This window comes from Dasypus novemcinctus, chromosome 10, assembly GCF_030445035.2.
Source record: "Dasypus novemcinctus isolate mDasNov1 chromosome 10, mDasNov1.1.hap2, whole genome shotgun sequence".
Taxonomy (NCBI): Eukaryota; Metazoa; Chordata; class Mammalia; order Cingulata; family Dasypodidae; genus Dasypus; species Dasypus novemcinctus.
Window position 1 is genome coordinate 111,397,905 of NC_080682.1, and position 21,144 is coordinate 111,419,048.

General features: G+C 62.8%; 1 protein-coding gene across 4 annotated transcripts; it reads left to right on the forward strand.

Moving 5' to 3' along the window:
• Positions 1-224: 224 nt before the first annotated feature.
• USP35 (ubiquitin specific peptidase 35) lies at positions 225-20,542 on the forward strand. 4 transcript variants are annotated; one of them, XM_058306044.2, is made up of 12 exons: positions 225-478; positions 4,015-4,104; positions 4,375-5,057; positions 5,886-6,018; positions 7,443-7,572; positions 7,924-8,025; positions 9,159-9,317; positions 13,488-13,681; positions 14,989-15,082; positions 16,038-16,144; positions 16,651-17,917; positions 18,997-20,542. In XM_058306044.2, the coding sequence occupies exons 3-12, from the start codon at positions 4,385-4,387 to the stop codon at positions 19,162-19,164; spliced, it is 3,027 nt and encodes a 1,008-aa protein (XP_058162027.1). In that variant the 5' UTR covers positions 225-478; positions 4,015-4,104; positions 4,375-4,384; the 3' UTR covers positions 19,165-20,542. The 4 variants fall into 4 exon arrangements, with proteins under 4 accessions (XP_058162027.1, XP_058162026.1, XP_058162028.1 ...); XM_058306043.2 differs by lacking the exon at positions 4,015-4,104; XM_071218285.1 differs by lacking the exon at positions 225-478 and having other exon boundaries at positions 3,338-4,104.
• Positions 20,543-21,144: the final 602 nt, after the last annotated feature.

The following is a 21,144-nucleotide window of genomic DNA, read 5'->3' on the forward strand; positions in this document are numbered from 1 at the left end:
CGGGGCGGCCCCGCCCGCGCGCTGCACCACGGGACTGTTAGTTCCCCCGGAGCCGAGCGTGCCGCGGCGCGCCGGGCGCGAACTCCACCTCCCAGGGAGCCTCGCGCGGGCCGCCCCGCCCCCGCCGCGCCCGCCCGCTCCGCGCCGGCTCGCCTTAAAGGGGACGCGGCCCCAGAGGCGGCTCGCGGAGCGGCCCCCGCTCGGGCTCCGCCCCGTGGCCCGCACCTCGCCCCTCCCCCGGCCGCGTCCCGCAGCCCCGCGGCCGCGCCGCAGAGTCGGTGTCTCCAGGCACAGGCTTGTGCAGCTCGGGGTGCAGAGGCCGGACTTTGTCTTGGAAGCCGCATCCCAGCGGCCTGGGACCTGGAGGGCATCCCCACCCCGGGGGCGGGGAGCTGAGGACCCGCCCTGATCTAGCCCGCCCGGCCTGAGCACCCCGCCCAGGAGCCGACTCTAGGCGGGGGCCACTGGGGTCCGGGAGGTAAGGGGGCCCGCGGGCGTGTTCGCGGGGTGGGGGCTGCCCTTTCCCTGGCAGTGCGAGAGCCCCGGACTCGCGCGCAGGACCCCGAGGACCCGGGGCTGGGAGGCGAGATGTCTGGGAGCCAGCCCCTGCCTCGCTGTGTGACCTTGGGCTAGTAGCTGCCCCTCTCTGGGCCTCAATTTCCTCCCTCAGCCAATGTGTACGGAGGAGATCCCGCCCCTCCCTTCCTCCCCGGGGCTGGGCATGGGGGCACTGGTGTAACTGGTGAGGAGGGGTCGAGCTGGGGCGCCCGCGGGGAGGCCCAGAGGCCGCCGCGCCCCGAACGGTCTTCTACGGTGCTAGGCATCATCGGCCCCCTGTGCTCTCCCCACAACCGCCCTGGCAACCTGAAGACCCCGACCTGTGCGCCTGGTGCCTGCGCTTCCAGAAAGCGTGGGGGCGGGGAGATGGGAGGAGTGGCCCCCAGCCGGGAGGGGCGAGGAGGGTGGGCTTCTCGAGAGGGAGCGGAAGTTCCCGCGCTCCTCCCAGCTCTGCCGGCCCTTCCCCTTCAGGAAAAGAGCAGTCGGTTTTTACCAGGAAAGCCCTTTTCTTTCCAGGAGACGGTTTGGTGACCCCGACAGGGTCCCCCCAGCAGTAGTGTGAGGAGAAAAATACAGCGACGTGCTGCTGCCCCGAGATCGGGGGGGCTCGTCCTGGTGTGGGCGCCCCCCTCACCCTCACCCCGGGCAGTTCTGGCCGCCCGAGAGTCCGAGGAGGGAGGCCTGTCCCGGCCGCTGTGAGGGTCAGAGAGGGCAGCTCCCCAGCGCGGGTGCTGAGGAGGGCTCGGGGGCTGCCTGTCCTGGGGTAGGAGGTTCTGAGTGGGACCTCGTTGACCCCTGTCCTTTGAGATCCTGTGAGCTTTCGATCTGAAGGTTAACCGGGAACAATTTTTTTTCTTCTTTTTCTCCACCTTTGGCTGTTTTTGAGTCATTTCTAGAATGGTGAGGCCTCACCCGGTGCAGTCCGGTGTCTGCCGTGGGGCATTTCTTGGCTGATGGTTGAGATGCTCAGGGCTCTGGGTAGGCAGAGCAGAGCCTGTTGACCAGGCCTGGGCAGGGAGAGGGCCGCGGCTGGACCAGGGTGCAGGCCCGACCCTGGAAGGTGCTTTTCTGGTCACATCCCCGGATGGCTCATCTTGCTGTCGCATGTCACTGGGCACGCCCTCCTGGACGCCGCTGGGCAGTGGGCACAGAGAGGGGGCTCGGACTTGCTGCCCGGGGACACCCCAGCTGGTGGGGGAGACAGACGTGGCCTCCAGTTACACTGCAGAGGCCGGAGAGAGGCTGAGAGGGGTGGGGAGGCCAGAGCGCAGAGACTCCAGTGGCAGGGGCCCTGGAGCTGCGCAGGGATGGACGGGTCAGGATGTCAGGAGAGAAGAGGGAGACGCCCCTTCCCGGCAGCGAGGGCGTCACCAAAGGCCACTGGGCTGAATGGCGGTTTCCACTGAAGGTCGCCTCCACCCCTTCCCCACCTCAGCTTAGCTCACAGAGAGGGCTCCAGTGCCGGGCTCAGGACTTTGGGCACCATCCTGAGGGGACCGGGGGACCTTGGGAGTCCTGAGCAGCGGCCTGGCAGGACGGAGCCCCCTGGGGAGTGAGGGGGCTCTGGCAGGGCTTGCCGGGTGGTTGGCGAGACCGGGGAGGGACGATGAAGACGGAGCCGGGGCCGCGGTGCAGGGGCCGAGCAGGACGCTGGAGGGCTGGAGCGCGCACATGCGCACGCGCGCACTCGGGCCGGCGGGGGCTTCCGCGAGGGGAGGCGCGGTGGCTGGTTTACTCCCGATGACCTGGAGCTGGCTGGTTAGGACCAAGGTGGATTAAACTCCAAGTCCCCAGGGAACCTTTGCTTCTGAGCCTGCCCCCGCCGGGGCCCACGGGGAGGCTGGAGGAGGCGTCCTTCCTCTCCCGCTTTCACGGCTTAGTTCCGAGGTGGCTCGAGGGCAGCGCCCTGGCCTGGATGCCTGGCACCGCGGAGGGCCTTGATCAATACGGAGGCCCGTCCAGAGCGTCAGTCATTCAGTCACTGTCTGCAGAAGACCTACTGTGTGCTGGGCAGAGCCCCCAAGAATGGGACGGATGAAAGGGTTTGTGGGCCTTGCAAGGGAAGGACTTGCCCAGGGGCCGCGGTGTACGCCCCGAGCACGTGCAGGGTTGCCCGTGCTCCCGGCTGTGACGGCAGCCCAGCGAGGGTATAAGCCAAAGGCTGGGACGGGCTAGGGAGCCGGCAGGTTTTGGGTGTTGCTGCCTCCACCTCCACGCCAGGGCATCTGCAGGGGGCAGTGGCTGGGCTAGATCCAGAGATTCAGGACACACGCCTCGTTCACGGGATGGCTTGAGCAGGGGAGGGAAGAGGTGGATGAGGCGGCCACAGTCCTAGTCCAGGCAAGAAGTACCCAGGAGCTGGGCCTGGGAGGGATGGTGGAGACGTGCAGCGTGAAGTCAGCCATGAGGGCCGGTGGGTGAAATTCATTGCAGAATCAGCCAGATCGGGAGTGTGTGTCTCCTGGTCTCCTCTCCACCCCTCAGCGCCCAGCGCCTGGCATGGTCGGCCCGAGGACAGCCCAGGCTTGCCCCTGCCCTCCTCTCTTTTGCACCTTGTCGATCAGAACAGTCCCCCTCTTCCAGGTGAGAGGGCCAACGAGCCAGGGCTGGCCCAAGGTCGCCCGGCGATTCCACAAGGGAAAGCCTGGGTCTCGGGCTTTTAGCTGCTGTGCGCCGCTGGGCTTGGCGTGGGAGGCTGTCCCTCGGGCCAGAGCCAGCGGCCACAGAGCAGCTGCTCACCTGGGACCTGGAGGGGTCACCCAGCCTCCTCTGAGGAACGCTGGGGGTCTGCTCCCCCACTTCCCCCACGGGGAGGCTGAGTGCAGGTTCTACTCCCCGCTCCGCCAAGGACCTGTGCCTCCCCGGGCTTCAGCTTCCCCAGTGGCAGAGCCGGGACAGCAGGCCTTGTCCCGCCCCCCTTCCCTGGCCCGTGATGGGGTCAGGGGAGGTCGAAGCCTCTAAAACCTGGATGCGTGAATGTGTCCAAGTTATTGTTGACTGGGTGTTGTCAACCATGACGGCAACCGCGCTGGACGTGGGGCCAGGCTGGCAGGGCCAGAGAGCGGTGACGGGGTGCGGTGCTTGGGGGCAGGGAGGGGTCTGGGCCCCCCAGCGCCGGCACTGTGGTCCTTGCCGCCTGGAGGAAGAGGCCTCGGGGGGCGGTGGGATGGATTCACACCTGGAGGACCAGGATGTTCTCATCCAGGACAGGGCGAGTGAGGTGGGCTCTTAAGGAAAGTAGGAGTGTGCGTGGTGTGCATGGGGGTGGAGGGTGGTCTCAGGAGATGGGGCGTTTCTGGCAAAGGTGGAGGCTTGGGAAGGTGTAGCTCCCCGGGAGTGGGCGAGGAGAAGAGTGGGGGCGGGAAAAGGGTAAGTTGGATCCCAGAGGCTCTGTCTTCCCTGGGGGCTCTGAGCCTCCCTGGAGGTTTGACTTTTTTATGCCCCTCTTCCCCACAGGACCTGACTTGGCAAGGACTGGACAGCAGCTTCTAGATCTGGCTCCCACCTGCCCCGGGAGGGGTCACCCAGGAGGCCTAGGACAGAGGGGTGGGTGACTGGCCAAGCAGCCCTGTGCCTGTTAGATAAAGGGACCCAGCAGGGACAGTGGAAACTCACTGGGGCTTCTGATGTGCCAGGCCTTGTGCTTTAGAGGTGGGCATCGATGCCCCATTTCACAGGTGAGGAAACCGAGACCCAGCAAGGCGGACTGGCTCGCCCCAAACCTCGGCCCGCGGGGCCCCAAGGCGAATCCGGCGGTGGCCCCTTAGTCCCGTACGTCGCCGGGCAGCGTGTGACCCCTCTCCCTGTCTCCCGCAGCGCGGCGGCCATGGACAAGATCCTGGAGGCGGTGGTGACGTCGTCGTACCCGGCGAGCGTGAAGCAAGGGCTGGTGCGGCGCGTGCTGGAGGCGGCGCGGCAGCCGCTGGAGCGGGAGCAGTGCCTGGCGCTGCTGGCGCTGGGCGCGCGCCTCTACGTGGGCGGCGCCGACGAGCTGCCGCGCCGCGTGGGCTGCCAGCTGCTGCACGTGGCCGGCCGCCACCACCCCGCCGTCTTCGCCGAGTTCTTCAGCGCGCGCCGCGTGCTGCGCCTGCTGCAGGGGGGCGCGGGGCCGCCGGGCGCGCGCGCGCTGGCCTGCGTGCAGCTGGGGCTGCAGCTGCTGCCCGCGGGGCCCGCGGCCGACGAGCTGTGCGCGCTGCTGCGGCGCGAGGTGCTGCGCGCCGTGTGCGAGCGCCCCGGGCCCGCCGCCTGCGCGCAGGTGGCGCGGCTGCTGGCGCGCCACCCGCGCTGCGTGCCCGACGGCCCGCACCGCCTGCTCTTCTGCCAGCAGCTGGTGCGCTGCCTGGGCCGCTTCCGCTGCCCGGCCGAGGGCGAGGAGGGCGCGGTGGAGTTCCTGGAGCAGGCCCAGCAGGTGAGCGGGCTCCTGGCGCAGCTGTGGCGCGCGCAGCCCGCCGCCATCCTGCCCTGCCTCAAGGAGCTGTTCGCCGTCATCTCCTGCACAGGTGCGTGTGCGCGCGCGGCGCTGGGCGGGGGACCGCGCAGGTGGCCGGCCGGGCAGGTTCTTCTGCCTGCGTGTGCCCCCGTGGCGGTGTGGCACGTGTAGCCAGGGGCCAGACGGGGAGCGCGCTGCTCCTTCCTTTAGTCAGCAAATCCACCCTGAGCACCTGCCGGGTGCTGAAAAGCACAGAGGAGCAGATTGCCTGGTGTGGGAGAAGGACATGGATCCGCCCGGCTGGCGGGAGGAACCGGGGGGGGGCCGAAGGAAGGAGACAACAGGCAGGAGTCATGCCCCTCGGGCCAGGCAGGTTCCATGGAAGGTGTGGGCCGAGGCTTGAGAGCTGGGTAGCAGAAGGAGCACCTTCTAGAGACATGAGGGAGCCTGAAGTGCCAACTCTGCCGTGTAAACTCCTGGCCCTCCGTTGACAACCGAGAAACTTAGACTACAGTGTAAACGACTGAGATAGGATCCCTCCTTTCCTGCTTCTAGGACTGTACAGGGGTAAGGAAAACCAAGGCCAGGTGCACAAGGACTCGGGCCCTTATACAATCTGAGGACTCCCTGCCCTTGCTCACCTCTAGGCCTCTGTCCAGGTGGTTCCACCTGGAGCCCCTGCTCCCCCCCGGGGTTTGCATAGCACAGGGCTGGGCCCCGAGCAGTTCCAGTGAAGGTTTGTTGGGTGAATGCATTCTCATCGCATCAGGGGCTTTGAGGCTGTAGGAAGCAAGGAGGTGGCCCCCGTGTGCTCTCGGCAGAGGCCTCAGCAGCGAGACAGTGGGGCGGGGGGTGTGCGCACCTGCCCTGCACAGCTCAGCGCAGCCCCCTCTTCCAGAGGAGGAGCCGCCGTCCAGCGCCCTGGCCAGCGTGGTCCAGCATCTGCCGCTGGAGCTCATGGATGGCGTCGTCCGGAATCTCAGCAATGACGACAGCGTGACCGACTCCCAGATGCTGACTGCCATCAGCAGGTGGGGTGTGAGGGCCAAGCGGTGGTCAGGGCCGGGCTGCCTCCTCTTCATCCCAGGAACTCCTCCGCTGGGGTGGAGATTTAGCTAGGGGCCCAGGCCTGCTGGTTCATTCATTCATCCTTCCTGAGCCTTTCTTTGTGCCTGGCCCTGGGCTGGATGTGGGGGCCATGGAGAGCCGGCCCTAGTGATGCTGTCAGGCTCTGCGGCCCTGGACAGGCCAGTGAGAACCTCAGTTTCCCCCACTGTAAAAGGGGAGGCGGGTGATGGCGAAGAGGTTGTCGGGGTTGTCCCATGGGGTTGTAGAAGAAGGAAGAAGGACGTTATGAGGTGCTTTCTGAGCCTGTCAGATACAACGAGCAGGGTTGGGCGTTTTTCAGCTCCCAGAGCTCGTGCCCACTCCTACCTCATTGGAACGTCACTGCACCTGTGGCCTGGCCACACCTGCCTGCCCAGCGACCCTGGACTGTCACCCACCCTCCTGCCTACAGGCCTGTGCCATGCAGGCTCCATTCACCTGCAGGCTTCCCCTGCCGTCCTCTCCATAGCCGTGTCAGCTCCACCTCCAGAGCACCGTCCGGGTTTCCCTGTTTTTAGCAGCTGAGCTCCGAGGGGAGCTGCCTGAGGTCAGATCCCAGCTCTGCCACTTCTTGCCTGTGGGCCTTTGGGCAAATCATTCAGCCTCTACCTGCTTCGGTGTCCTCCTCTGTCGAGTGGAGCCTAATAGATCCACCTGATAGGGTTGTGGTGAGGATTAAGTTAGATCAGATGAGATGATAATATGAAGCGTCTAGATCAGTGCCAGCTGTGTCAGCTATTATGATAGCTGCTGAGCATAAAACTAATGACAGCAGTGACGTTTCCCTGAGTCCTACTACATAGCAGCTTGGTGCTCGACGCATACAGGCAGCACGTCGTGGAGATCGGATGACTTATGTGTAAAGAAGAAACGGTGGTGCCCGGTGCCTAATGAATATTCCTCAGCATTAGCTAGTTTTCTTATCTCTTTTAATCCCTACAACACCCTGTGAGGTGGGTATTGTTCCTGTTTTACAGAGGAGGAAACTGAGGCTCAGAAAGGGGACGTGACTGGCTCAGGCCACACAGCCAGGGCTTGCTGGAGCCAGAGTTTCCGACCGGGGGACAGTGCCCCTCCTGCCACGGGGCCCTGGGGACTAACTCAAAGCCGCCGAAATCTCCATTCGGCTCCACTGCAGGCCCCCGGGGTGGGGTGAGGCGGGGGCTTCCAAGGGGGCCGGCCTCCTGCCAGGCGTCGGTGCGGGCCCCTCTGCGTTTCCTGGAGCGCCTTGTTCACGCCCTGGGCCCCAGGGCTGTGCTGAGCAGTGTGAGTCGTCGCTGGCCTCGTCCTCGGGCTGTCCGGCACCTGGGCGCCCTCCTCCCTGTGTCACTGTCGCTCCCCTCCCCAGGATGATCGACTGGGTGTCCTGGCCCCTGGGGAGGAACATCGACAAGTGGATCATTGCGCTGCTCAAGGGCCTGGCCGCTGTCAAGAAGTTCAGCATCTTGATCGAGGTTTCGCTCGCCAAAATCGAGAAGGTTGGTCGGTGCCCGTCCTTGCCCAGGCTTACGGCCGTCAACACCCGTCCCTTGTCAGGGGCAGGGTGGGGGTGGGGAGCAAAGCACCAGGGCCTGCTGTGTGACCTGGCCCCATTGCTGCCCGTCTCTGGGCCTCAGACTGCTCAGACTGTCACATTTGGTCTTCCCGTGCGTCCATCCCTCGGCCAGCTAGCTACCCATCCTGCCGTCCTTTCTCCTTCTGTCTCTCCACCTCTTGCGCCTGCATGGGTCCACCGCTGCGCCCCCGGCATGTCTGTGACGGGGGCTGAGCCCCCCATCTCAGGCCCGCGGCCGCGCTCGGGCGATTCCTGACCGGGGATCCCCTTCCAGGTCTTCTCTAAGCTGCTGTACCCCATTGTCCGGGGGGCCGCCTTGTCTGTCCTCAAGTACATGCTCCTGACTTTCCAGCACTCCCATGAGGCCTTCCACCTGGTAAGGGCGCCCGCTCGCTGCCCTAAGCAGGGGTGGCCACGCAGCCCGCGGGCCCTCCTGGGGAGGCCAGAGGCGCCGCCACTGCTGGGGTGGGAAGCCGGGACCTCGAGGCCCTGCGCGCTGCCGGGACGCCGCCCTCCTCACCTGCCCGCCTTCCCCCGCACGGCCTGCAGAGGGCGCCCAGGAGCCCGAAGGCTGCTGGGCAGGGCAGGGAAACTTCAGACCTCCAGTGTTTTTGCGGTGGGGAAAGCACAGAGCCAGGGCTTGGTGTCCTCGGGGTCCGGCTCCAGCCCTGCCGCTTGCCGAAGTGGTGGCCTTGGCCTGGCATTTACCCCCTCTGACTCTGGAACAGGGCAGACTCCTCGGGTGGTGGGAGGTGATACTTGTCAAGGGTCTGCCACACACGTGGGGCTTGACCAATATTTGTTTCCCCCCGTCCTTCTCGTGGCCTCCCCTGCTCCCCGTTCCTGCAGCCTGACTCCCCATTCCGGGGACCGTGGGGTCTAGCGTCCTCGTGGGTTTGAGAGTTAAAGCTCTATAGTGCCGGGGAAAGAGACAGACTTAGAAGTCAGGCAGACCTGGGTCCGGTGTCAGCTTCTCCCGTCACCCAGGGCGAAGTCCTTGGCAAACGACGTCCCCTCTCGAACTTGAGTATCTTCATCTAGGGCTGGTCGTTGCTGCCGCATAAAGTCATTCAGCCGATGAAGGCGGCTGGCGTCCTCCGAGAGCTTCACTTGCTGATACTTGTGAAAGAACAGCAGTGTCTGTCCTTCGAGAGGGCCTCTCTTGTTCGGTCGGGGCTGCCCACCTGCTGGCCACGCCGCGGCCCCGGGACCACTCCCGTGGGGACAGGGTAGCCCTGGCCACTGCGGCCCGCAGGCTGCTGGGCAGGCCCCGCGGCTGGCGCGCGGCCCGAGGCCTCCCTGGCGAGGAGGACGGAGGCCGGGGCTCCAGGACCCCCGGCCCCGTGAGGGGAAGCACCTGCCCGCAGAGCCCGGAGCCCGGGGGAAGGGGCCGCGGGGCAGGGGGCACACCTCCCGTCTCCGCGAGCTCTGGGCGTTTGCGGCGTTGCCCCTCGCCCTGCGTCCCAGGTGTGAGCTGGTGCTGAGCCGGTCCCCGCTCTGCTCTCGCAGCTGCTCCCCCACATCCCCCCCATGGTGGCTTCTCTGGTCAAGGAGGACTCGAATTCGGGGACGAGCTGCCTGGAGCAGCTGGCCGAGCTGGTGCACTGCATGGTGTTCCGCTTCCCGGGCTTTCCCGACCTGTACGAGCCTGTGATGGAGGCCGTCAAGGTAAGCCGCAGCCCCCCTCCGCCCGCCGAGCCCCTGCAGGGGCGCCAGCGCCGGGCCCTGCTCCGGGCTGGCGGCCGCGCCTCCTTGTTTGGTCCCTGGCTGCCTCCCATCACCTCCTCGGGCCCATCCTGTGCTTCAGGCACATTGAACCACCTGCTGCTCCCCAAATGAGCCATCTTCTCCTCTGGTGCCCTGAGCCTTTGCCTCTGCTGTGCCCTCCACCTGAGCATCCTTTCTTGTTCTGCCTGGAGAGTTCCTATTACCCTGTAAGGCTTTGCTCAAGTGTCACCTCCCCCGGGAAGCCTTCCCTGATAGCCCTCAGGAAAGTGCAAGTCCAGGTCGAGTCAGGGCCCTTTGGGGCCCCCACAGCCCTAGAGCATCCCTCTGTCATACCTGGGCACTCTCTGTGTGTCTTTCTCCCCCACCGGACTGTGAGGAGTGCAGAAGCAGAGACTGTGTACAGTTGTTCACATGGTGGTTTTGACTGATGCCTCAATTTGTGCCAGGCTCAGGCTGGGAACTGGGACCACAGGCATGAGGCAAACAGTCTCTGCCACCGAGGAGCTCGTAGCCGATTGGGGGTGACAGACTTGTGCCCACATAACCCTGATCTTAGCAGCCTATGGAGAAGTCCACGAGGGTCAGCCCAAGCACAGTGAGAAACAGCGTGAGGAGGAGGCTGCAAGGAAGAAAGAGTTTCTCAGCTGGGCTTGATAGACTGAGGGTCTGGCTAGAGCAGTGGCTGCAGATAAGGAGCGTTTGCTAGGAGCGCCACCTTTGATAGCTTTTCCCATCTATTTTGTCTCCTAACGCTAACAAGCACCCATGAAGCAGATACTATTATTTCAGTTTCATTAGGTTAGATGAGGAAAACGAGACCTGAGAAAGGTCCGGCGACTTGTGCAAAGGCACGGAGGTAGCGAGAGGCCACGGGGGCACTGGATCAGCGCGCCCACGTCCTTTCCCACTGCCTGATGCGGAAAGCGGGTGCTACCGTCAGGGAATGCCGAGCGGGATCTGACTTACGTTTCCTCAGGGCAGACGTAACCCGAAGGTTACTGCAGAACACCTAAGCGCTGGTTACAGTGGCACAGGCATCTTTTTAAGTACATAGCTAGGCTTGCGAGGAAGAGAAAAGCGGACTGCACAACGGTAAGTGAGGGCCACGCTCTTTGGCCCCGGGGCGGGGGGCGGGGGCCGGGGGCCCACCCCAGTAACCAGGGTGCCCGGGCTCTGGCAGCAAGATGCCCACGAAGGCCAGGACCCAAGAAAGGCTTTAGTGTTAGTGAAAGAGTAAACCAGAAAAAAATAGAGACATTGTTCCAAAATAGACCTTGAGGAAAATTTTTGGCTCAGTCTGGGCTCTGGATTGGGAAAAAAGAAATTTGTTATCAGGCCTGCTCTCATATGGGTTAGGGGTTCAAATTTATATCGTCTTTGGAGTTGTGGGATTCCCCACACTCAACGACTAACGTTAAAAGTAGTCACAAACTTGTAATACTAAAGGGTTGCCCGGCAGAAACAGACACAAACCTCTTTAAAGTCACATAGATAAAAATTACACTGAGAAGGAGTTCATAATCTCACAATCACAAAACCCAGAACACTCCTCCATGGGTGAGAGGTGGTGGGTAAACAACCAACCTCTGGCATTTACTGGGATATTCTCAGATTTTCAAACCTCACGTGAGAAAGCACACGAGTTCACCCACGGTGGAAGGGGCTGCCTTGCTAGGTCATGAGCTCCCTGTCATTGGAGGTAGAAGAGCAGAAGATGGGACTTCCGCTTGTTTGGGATGTTGCACAAGGTTTTAGGCATCAGAAGGGAGGGGGATGGAGAGCTCTGAGATGCTGAGACAGTTACCGTTTCCTGCTCGGCTCTGAGCGTCTGGTGGGCAGGGACCCTGCCATTTCATTCTTTGTCCTTTGCGCCCCATAAATGTCTGTGAGAGAATGAATGAGTGAATGTGACCGTGGTATAAAGAGTGGTACAGCACTAGAGTGTGAAGGAAGAGGAGAGAGCGTGGCCCTGCGCTGGAAAAGCTGCTCTGATGCAATCCCAAGATGAGGGGCACGGGGGCTTGGCACGCTAGTGGCTGATGGGGACGAGGTGAGTCTGCAAATGCCTGAGTGCAGAGAGTTAGGCTTGACAACAGGTACACACATCACGGGGCGCCACTTGAGAGGATCCTGGGAAACTTGATGAACACGGCGTGTAAGAGGAAGACCTTGACAGACAGGGGCTGGCAGGAGCGGCTGAGACACAGGGAAAAAGGTGTGGGAGTGGAAAGTGCAGGTCCGGGATGGCGGTAACGCGGCGCGGACAGGGGATTAGATCAGCAGAGGGCCTCGAAAGCCAGGCCGAGTCCGCTCTGTCCGGGAGATTCAGGCTTCTCCAACGTTTCCACCGAAGTTCTTGACGTCAGAGGAGGGGACCTTTCCCAAAGCAGCCTCACAGGAGCTCAGAGTTCCTCTTAAGTTTCATTTTATATTAATGATTCAGCTGTATACTTCCTAATTATAAATATTCATTTTAATATGAACATATTTTTCTTGCTTGAACATTAGAGAGTAGAGCTCCAGGAAAATGTGCTACATTTGTCCTGTGGCTTTAAATAGTCCTTGGTACAAGCCGGTTTGAGAGGCAAAGGCAGCAAATGATCTTTAGGATTTTCTTGTTTATAAAATTCTTTCGTTTGTTTTCGATGAGTAGACCCTTCTTTAACATATGCTTCTTTATAAATAGGGCCTGGAGAGCTTTCTTACTTAGGCAGTTGGTGGTAGGTGAGGGCAGTTTCTCCTGGAGCTGTGGTCCTTGCTGGGGGAGCCATCATATGTACATTTCAGTAACATTAGGAGCTTGAGAGCTATTTGCAAGGTGTGTGCTGGTTAGTTTATTTGTTCCTTCCTCTCTAAGAGTACGAAGTGACCATTGTGGAAAATTGCATTTGATGTTTTATTCTTTGGTGGGCATTTTTTCCATCTTCTCTTTCTGTCCCTATTTGTTCATTTTATGTGGGGAATTGGAGAGGGCTAATAGGAATGAAAAAGAAAGGACTAAAAGAGGATAGATTCCATTGTTTTTTATCGTTTGTGAGAGGTGACTGTCTAATCTGATAGATTATCTGATAAATGATCCTGGGAAAACAGCCAGAGTTTAAGCCACTGCTTGAGCAAGACTGAGACCTTCTGCAGTAGCCAGGTGTGCACTCTGGGACGGGCTCTGCATGCTAAGCTGGTGGGAAGCTCCGGAGCCCTGGACAAGTCTAGGGCGTTAGGCTCAGGGCCTGGAAATAAGAAAAGGGTTATTTTACAGAGACTGCTGTGATTGTAATTAATGTCACTTAATTACCTTAAGTAATTAATTGTGCTCAGGCGATTTCCTTTAAAATATATTATCATTAGAACTAGCGCTTGGTAATATTCTTTTAGGTGCAGCTGTTTAGTGTGAAAAAGGGTGATGAGTGGGACAGCATGCTAATCCCCAACTCCATGTCCAAGGCGGGACCCGTCCCGCAGCCCCCTGGACCCTCCCACGTCCTGCAGTGCGCTCAGGTCCCGGGGGGATTACTAACTTCACTTGGAAGCTGACTCTGCAAACCTAAGAGTGGGTGACAGCGGGGACATCACTGTGTGCAACACTCTTTAAGCATAAAATGCCAAATGGTAAAAGGTAGGAGAACCCGCCCTTGACAAATGAGGACGCGGAGGCCCAGGAGGCCAGGTGAGCCAGGGAGGCAGGAAGACACCTGGCGAAGACGGGAACCTGGCCTGGAATCGGGATCCTGACCCCACTGGGACTGGCTGGTGGGCCGGTGTTGTCGTTGCTGAGTTCTCATACCCTGTGCGCAGCACAGATCCTTCCTCTACTGCCTTTGTGACCCTGGAAAGTTTTTTCCTCTATTCTGAGCCTTCGCTTTTTAATCAATAAAATGGGATTATGCCACCTTCTTAAGGCAGTTGAGACAGTAAAGATCACAGAGAGGGCCCACCTGTCGAGGTGAGAACCTGGAGTGGGTTTATAAGCAGGGGGGCCGTGCGTACATCTCTAGGGCATTTGCGGTTGGTGTGTTTGGGAGGCTGCAGTCCAAGGAGGCTTCTCAGAGGAGGTGACACCTTTTTAGCGTTGACCCTGGCGCCCGCTGTCCTGCCTGCTTCTTCCCTCCCCAGGACCTCCACGTTCCCAACGAGGACCGCATCAAGCAGCTGCTGGGGCAGGACGCCTGGACCTCGCAGAAGAGCGAGCTGGCTGGCTTCTACCCCCGGCTCATGGCCAAGTCAGACACGGGCAAGATTGGCTTAATCAACCTGGGCAACACGTGCTATGTGAACAGCATCCTCCAGGCCTTGTTCATGGCCTCTGAGTAGGTGCCCCGTCCAGCTCCCCGCCTGCCCTCCCTCCTCTTCTTCGGGGCCCCTGGTGAAAGGCGGGGGGTGGGCACGGGGGGTGGGAGAGCGGGGTCTTGCCTTGCATGATTCCTGGGGGTCATGGGAACCCGAAGGGCAGGCGAGAGGCCATTGTCAAGGGCGCCGGTCAGGACGGGGCGGGCACTCGAGACGGGCTCGGGGGCCAGGCGGCGTCTGCCCTGGTCGGTGGGCGTCGCGGACTCTCCTCCGAGAGTGGGTCGCGCCTTCCGGGGCGGCAGTCCTGCTTCCCCTGGTGTTGGGCCTCTCTTTCCAAACAGTGAGGGTGGAAGTAAGCTCTGGGTTTGTCCTCCTGGGGCGGTGGGTTCCTGCTGGCAGGGGGAGGGCGGCGCCGCTCGCTAGGACGCCTAAGGCGCCGCTGCTTGTGCGTCTCAAACTGTCTGTGATGAAGGCCTAGCTTTGTCCTGGTTTCTAATTTCCAGTCTGTTGTAGACCATTGCCTTTGTAAAATACAAAAAAAAAAAAAAAAAAAGACACATCCTTGTGTGGTTGTAGCAACGTCAAAACATCTGTGAAAGTTTCCCAGCGGTCACTCCCTTGCTGACCTGACCGTGCCACGGATCAGGCACGTCGAGTGGCACGTTTCACTCGGTGGCGGCGGGTGGCGAGGTCGCGAGCTGTCTGCCCACACCTTCTTGTGGGAACAGGAGCTAACCTGGCCGCCCCCGCCAGGGTCCCCTTCTTTCCATGTACCCCCACAGTGGTCCCTGGCTCCCTCCTCTGAAGGCAAGGGATTAACTGCGGGTGGCCCTGGGGGAGGGGCCGAGGCTCTGACCTGGGGTTGAAGAGGGGACCCGGGGGCTGAGGCTGGAGCGACGCCTGCTGCTCTGGATGAGACCCCCGGGGAAGCCGCAAGGAGGGCGTGTGAGTGGCCAGCGGGGCTGGCGATGATACCGGCACAGACTGGGGCACGCTGGAGACTTAGACCCTGAACCACAGCACTGGAGAGCATGTGGCCCTTTGAAGCGTGGTGTCTTGGGTATCAGAGCTGGAAGGGACTGCAGGGATCACCTCGTGGTACCCATCTTTAGCCAAGCCAAGGCCGCCGCTCTGTCCCTGCCCTCAGACGCTCCAGCCAAGTCGTCTGCTTGCTCCTCCCACCTGGCCCCTGGCCTCAGGCCCGGGCTTCAGCTGGAAGTGCCCGCACTGCCCTTGGCCCGAGGCTCGGGGTTGCCTGCAGAATGCGGGAGGAGAGGCTGCTCTGGGGACCCTGGCTCACCCTGGGTATCCCTGCCTTGCTTTGAAGCTTCCGCCACTGCGTGCTCCGTTTGACTGAGGACAACTCGCAGCCTCTGATGACCAGGCTGCAGTGGCTCTTTGGCTTCCTGGAGCACAGCCAGGTGAGTGCGGCGGGCAGAGGTGGGGGGCCGGGAGTCAGGCGGGGGTGGAGAGGAGGCTCCGGTCAGGCCCCCACACTGACGCCCTTCCCTCCCTCAGGTCCTGCCTGCGCCTGGCTCTAAGCTCCCACTTCTGGATTAAGCTGCTGAGCCCCGGGCTGGGCTGGGCAGGAGCGGGAGTGCCTCCTTGAGCTCCTGAGATCTCTCCCATCAGTGACTCAGTCCTTTGTATTAAGATGCTGCTGCATTCACTCTGTGGTTGGTTGTCTGGAGCCAGGCACTGCTGAGGGGTGTTGAGGGGACAGTGGTGAACAAAGCAAAACGAAGACTAAACACATACTGTCCGTGTCCTCAGGGAAATGACAGCCCTTGGCCAGGCAGTGCTCAGAGCCTTGGGTGGGGACCCAGAGATGGGCAGGAGACCCTGTGTGGGTGCCCAGAGATGAGCAAGCATGGTGCCTGCCCTAGAGGAGCTCCCCGTGGTGGGAAGACAGACCTGCAGGGACAGGGAGTGCCTTAAGGAACGCAGAATGCTGTGGGTACCCAGGGAAGGGAGAGATTAATTATGCCGGAGAAGGGGCCAGGGGAAGTCATCACGAAACAGGTGACACACTTACTGCATCTGGGACTTGGACTCGATAGGTAAGGTTTTGACAGGGGAGAAGGGTATTTCAGTTAGCGGGGATGGCAGGGAGCACAGGCATGAGCTAAGGGTGAGGTATTCTGGGAAGAGCAAATCCCTCGAGGGCTGGTGGTGATTGTTCACCTCCACGAGCCCAGTGCCCTGACCGTAGAATGTGTGCGTTCGGTGGGAGGGGGTGGGTCAGGGACAGCCAGGAAGGGGGACGACTGAGGATGGGGGAGTCCTCAGGGAGACCCTCAGGCCGAGCAGCGCTGGCTGGTGGCCCTGACCCCGGCGCCCGCCCCTGACCCCATCTCTCACCTGCCTTGGTCCTAGCGGCCTGCCATCTCCCCAGAGAACTTCCTCTCTGCTTCCTGGACACCCTGGTTCAGCCCCGGCACCCAGCAGGACTGCTCGGAGTACCTGAAGTACCTGCTGGACCGGTGAGGGAGGCCAGGGCCCGAGGCGCTGCGCAAGGGCTCTGGGTGGGGAGGGGGCTGCGAGCTGGGTTCCAGCGCCCTGGAAACGGGGGTGCTACAGCGCACTGGTGCCAGGGGAGGAGATGTGCCGTGGAGGTGGTGGGGGCGGGGCTGAGGGTGAGGGCAGCGTGGGACCTGCTGAGCCACCAACCCTGCGCGGGGGGCAAGCGTGTGTGGGCGCGCACTGGGCTGTGCTTGCCTCGAGTGTGTACGTGTGTAGACTGACGTGTGTGTATTTGAGGGTGGCTGCCCTGGGGGCACACCCACGTACTGTGGCACGTGTGTACGCCGCATGTTGTGTGCCTGCATGCAGGTGTGCGTGCCCGGCTGTGTGTGTGTTTTAGCGTGCTGCTGTGCGCCCGCGGAGCTGCTGCTGGAAGGTCGAGTCAGGCGGGCGGGAGCCCGGGCCGGCGCGCATACGCGCCGGGCCTCCACGTGTGCGCACGGAGCCCCTGTGTTCCCCGCCCCAGGCTGCACGAGGAAGAGAAAACGGGGGCCAGGATCTGCCAAAAGCTGAAGCAGTCCAGCTCGCCCTCGCCGCCCGAGGAGCCCCCGGGCCCCAGCTCGACCTCGGTGGAGAAAATGTTCGGCGGCAAGATCGTGACGCGGCTCCGCTGCCTGCGCTGCCTGCGCGTCTCCTGCAGGGAGGAGGCCTTCACCGACCTCTCGCTGGCCTTCCCGCCGCCCGAGCGCCGCCGCCGCCGCCGCCTGGGCGCCGTCCAGCCCCCTGCCGGCGACAGCGGGGCCCGCGACCTCTCCGCACCCCCCGGGCCTCCAGCGCCGGGCAGGGAGGCGCCCCGGAGACAGAGGAAGCACTGCATCACGGCGGGCGCGCCCCCCACTGCGCTGGACCTGCAGGGCCTGGGCCCCCCGGAGCAGGCGGCGGGCCAGGGGAGCAAGGAGGAGGGGGTGGAGAGGGAGGAGGACGGGAAGGAGGCGAGGGCAGGGGCGGAGGATAAAGAAGTGGGCGAGGAGGAGAAGGACGAGGCCCGGATGAGGGAGGAGGAGGAGGAGCAGGTGGAGAAGGAGGAGGAGGAGGAGACGGAGAAGGAGAGGGAGGGGGGCGGCGGGGCCCCCGCCGGGGAGCCGCCGTGCGGCCCCGAGGCCTCGCGCTCCGTGCTGGACCTGGTCAACTACTTCCTGTGCCCCGAGCGGCTGACGGCCGAGAACCGCTACTACTGCGAGGCGTGCGCCTCCCTGCAGGACGCCGAGAGGGCGGTGGAGCTGAGCCAGGGCCCGCGCTACCTCGTGCTCACCCTGCTGCGCTTCTCCTTCGACCCGCGCACCCTGCGGCGCCGCAAGATCCTCGACGACGTCTCGGTGCCGCTGCTGCTGCGCCTGCCGCTGGCCGGCGGCCGCGCCCAGGCCTACGACCTCTGCAGCGTCGTGGTGCACTCGGGCGTGTCCTCGGAGAGCGGCCACTACTACTGCTACGCGCGGGAGGGCGCCGCGCGCCCGCCCCCGGCCCTGGCCACGGCCGACAGGCCGGAGCCCGAGAACCAGTGGTACCTGTTCAACGACACCCGCGTGTCCTTCTCCTCCTTCGAGTCCGTCAGCAACGTCACCTCCTTCTTCCCCAAGGACACGGCCTACGTGCTCTTCTATCGGCAGCGGCCCGGGGAAGGGCCCGGGGAAGGGCCCGAGGCTGAGCCCGGCTCCCCCGGGCAGCGGGCCGAGCCCACTCTGCACAAGGACTTGATGGAGGCCATTTCCAAAGACAACATCCTTTACCTGCAGGTGAGCGGACCCTCCAGTGCCGGCTCTGATCTCTGGGGCCACGCGGGGCCGGGTCCCAGCCCACCCGCAGGCCTGGATGAGCTGCTTCTGCTCTCTTTGCGCCCCTTCCTTATCGGTTCATCTGCTCACTGCTCAGGGCTGATACTGGTGACCCAGAGAGGCGGAACCCTTACTTCCGAGGCAGGGACAGGAAATCATTCATTAGGCAGGTACTGAGCAACAGTTTTGCTCAGTGCACTGTAGGAGCAGCAGGCGGTGTGGGGTTCCACAAGCGTGCAGGGGCATCTGAGAGGGTAGAGAATGCTTCCCTGGGGCTTTCACTGGAGCTCCTCACCCCAAATGAACTTATGTTTAACTGGGCCTTGGATTCTACCCTTCAGAGGCCAAGGTGGCGTCTGAATTATTTAGCAAGGGGAAGAGCAAGGGCTGTGAGCCGTCGGGATGGGAACAGGAGCGCGGCCCCACCACGGCCTGCGGACGCCGCGCGGGGCGTCGGCGCTTTAGGGGGGAAGCGGCGCCTGGGGTGTGTGCGCCAGGCCTGGTCTTCCATCTCTGCCGGGCTGCGCTGGCCGAAGCAGCAGGTGCAGGGCCGGGGCCGTGGCGGGGCGTCTCCACAGGGCAGGGCGTGGGTCGGCAGGAGCGAGGGCTTTCTCACGGGCGGAGCTGGTGAGGGAGCTGCGGAGAGGTCCCCGGGCCCAGCGAGCGCCCCTCCACGTCCCTGGTCCTCCTGCTGCCTGGTGCCACCCCAGGCCCTTGCGAGTTACTCAGCTGAGCACAAATGAGCTCCTTTCCTCCAGAGGGCTAGCGTTTCTACCGGGGAAGGAGGAGGAAAGCTTCTGAAGCCTCTCTGTGGGGCGAGGGGTGCTGGGCCTGTCCCCGCTGCACTGCAATGTCTCAGGACTGACGCTGTGTATAGTTCCTCTGTGTCCTGGCCCTGGGGACCCAGAGGAGACCCTCAGACGTGCCCTCAGATTTGATGGGCCAAATGGCCTTGGGGGAGGAGTGAAGAGGACTCTGGCTGCTGCGTCTGATCTCGAAGCTCCCTGGTCCGTTCTCCCCCGCCCCATCTGTGTTCTCAGGAGCAGGAGAAGGAGGCCCGGAGCAGGGCGGCCTACATCTCCGCGCTCCCCACGTCGCCGCACTGGGGGAGGGGCTTCGATGAAGACAAGGACGAGGATGAAGGCTCTCCGGGGGGCTGCAATCCTGCAGGTGGCAGTGGCGGGGACTTCCACCGACTCGTCTTCTAATGCGAGCCCTGACCCCCTCCCGCCCCGTGCCCTCCAGTGGGGGCACCGCAGCCCACCTCATGGGAGGCCTTGACCCCTTCTGGGAAGCAGGTGGGGGGTCCGGGACCCAGGCAGAGGTGCTCCGGCACGTGCGTGGGCCTTGAGGAGGGCTCAGGAGGATGGAGGTTGGCCCTTTCAAGAGCCAGAGAGATGGAGAGGGGGCTTCTGGGACGTCGGTCCTCGGCCCGAAGGGCAGGCGGAGATGCTCTGATGCGGCGGTGAGACCCAAGTCCCTTAAACCGGACCTCAGGCCCTGATACTGGGATCAGGCCCGTTCAGATTTCACACCCAAGTGTCCTGGTCAACTGGAGGTAGCTTAGATGGATGCCCCCTCCCTCCCCCTGCCCCCAGCAGGCTACCTGTACTGGAATGTCTGATTAGGTTCAGGGAAAAGGGAGGGCTGAGCTTAACAGCTCTTGTGTTCTGCCATCAAACAGCACTTCCCTTCCAGCTCTTTCCAGACAACGCAATTGCTCTATAGTATAGAAGAGCGAGAGCCAAGCCCTTGCACAGGGAAGGGGCCGTGTTTCACACCCCTGGCCTCATTTTTTTTTTCCTGGCGCAGTCACGTCTCAATGGCTGGGCCAGGTCACCCTGGCCCGCGGGGTGGGTTTCAGGGGCAGTGTACGGGGTGCCTTACGTGGGTACCTGCGTCGTCTGTGCTTTCCTGAGAGGCATGTCGGGGAGCAGCAGCATGCCCCGGATCAGCGACCGAGAATCTCCCCCGGCCGAAATCCTTCACCCACCAGTGACACGGGTCCAGAGCCCCCATCGCAGTGGGAGGCGCTTGGCCCCCACACCTTCTCCTCACTGGCCTGCCTCGGCACCCGGGCTACCCACCGCTGGCACCCCTCGTGGTTCAGATAGTCCTTCCTTCGCCGCAGGCGTCTGTGTTGCTCACAGAGTCGCCGGCCATTCTGAGGACAGCTGGCCGGCTCGGCGACCCCTGTCTTTTGGCCACTGTGGCCGTGACACGGGGCTGGAGGCTGGGGCCCTGGTGGTGGCCCGAGCGCTGGGCAGAGGCTGAGGTGGGCCTGGTGAGGAGACCCGCTGACCCGCTCTAGCCCCTTCTGACCAGCACAGGGCCAGGTTCTCAGGCAGGAGTAAAGAGCATCTCTGGAGCCTTTCCTCCAGTCCAGAGGCTGCGGTGCCCCGCCTCACCTTCGGTTTTGTTTCCGGGTGGTGATGGAAGCGCTGTCCCATTCAGCATGACCTGGGGACACTTTCCCCTGGGACCTGGGCTTCTCCTCAGTGAAGTGGGACTACACCTGCCCCTGCTGACTCGGGCGGGAAGCCCTCTGTAACCTCAAGTGCTGTGTAAATAAAGATGCAGACCTTACTCGTGCAGCAGCCTGCGAACCCCGCGGGCAGAGCTGGGACCCGGCAGCGGGGACGGATCGGGCTGTGGCCACGGCAGAGGGGCGGAAGGGAGTTCTCAATTGTCCTGCAATGGGGGTGCTGCCCTGAGCAGCAGCGGGGAGCCCTCGGCCTCTGGAGAGGTGGGTGCACAAGCTGGGGCCACTTAACGAGGTCCCGTGGAGGGGGTCGCCTGTGGGGAGGCTGGCGCCCCAATGTCTTGGGATTGCTCAGTCTCTGAGAACTTTGGACTGCTTACTCCAGGGATACTTGCTGCCAGTGCCACATCCCTCCTTCCTTCCCGCTAAGTATGTGGGGATGTGTTGGGGTCTGTCCTAGGCTGAACTTGGGCGTGGGCCAGGGGAGGCACCCCTTGCTGCTCCAGAGCCTGCACCAGGTCCCCAGGCACCAGCTCAGACACCAGTCCTCACTGCACCGTCCCTTTTCCACCACCCTGCCCATCCCCCTCGGGGAGAAGGAAGCAGGGTGGAAAGCAGAGAGGAGGGGATCGGGTAAGCGGGGGCCTCAAAGGCCGCCTGCCTGTCCTGTGGGTGAGGGTTGATTTGGGGCCCAGGTGCCATTCAC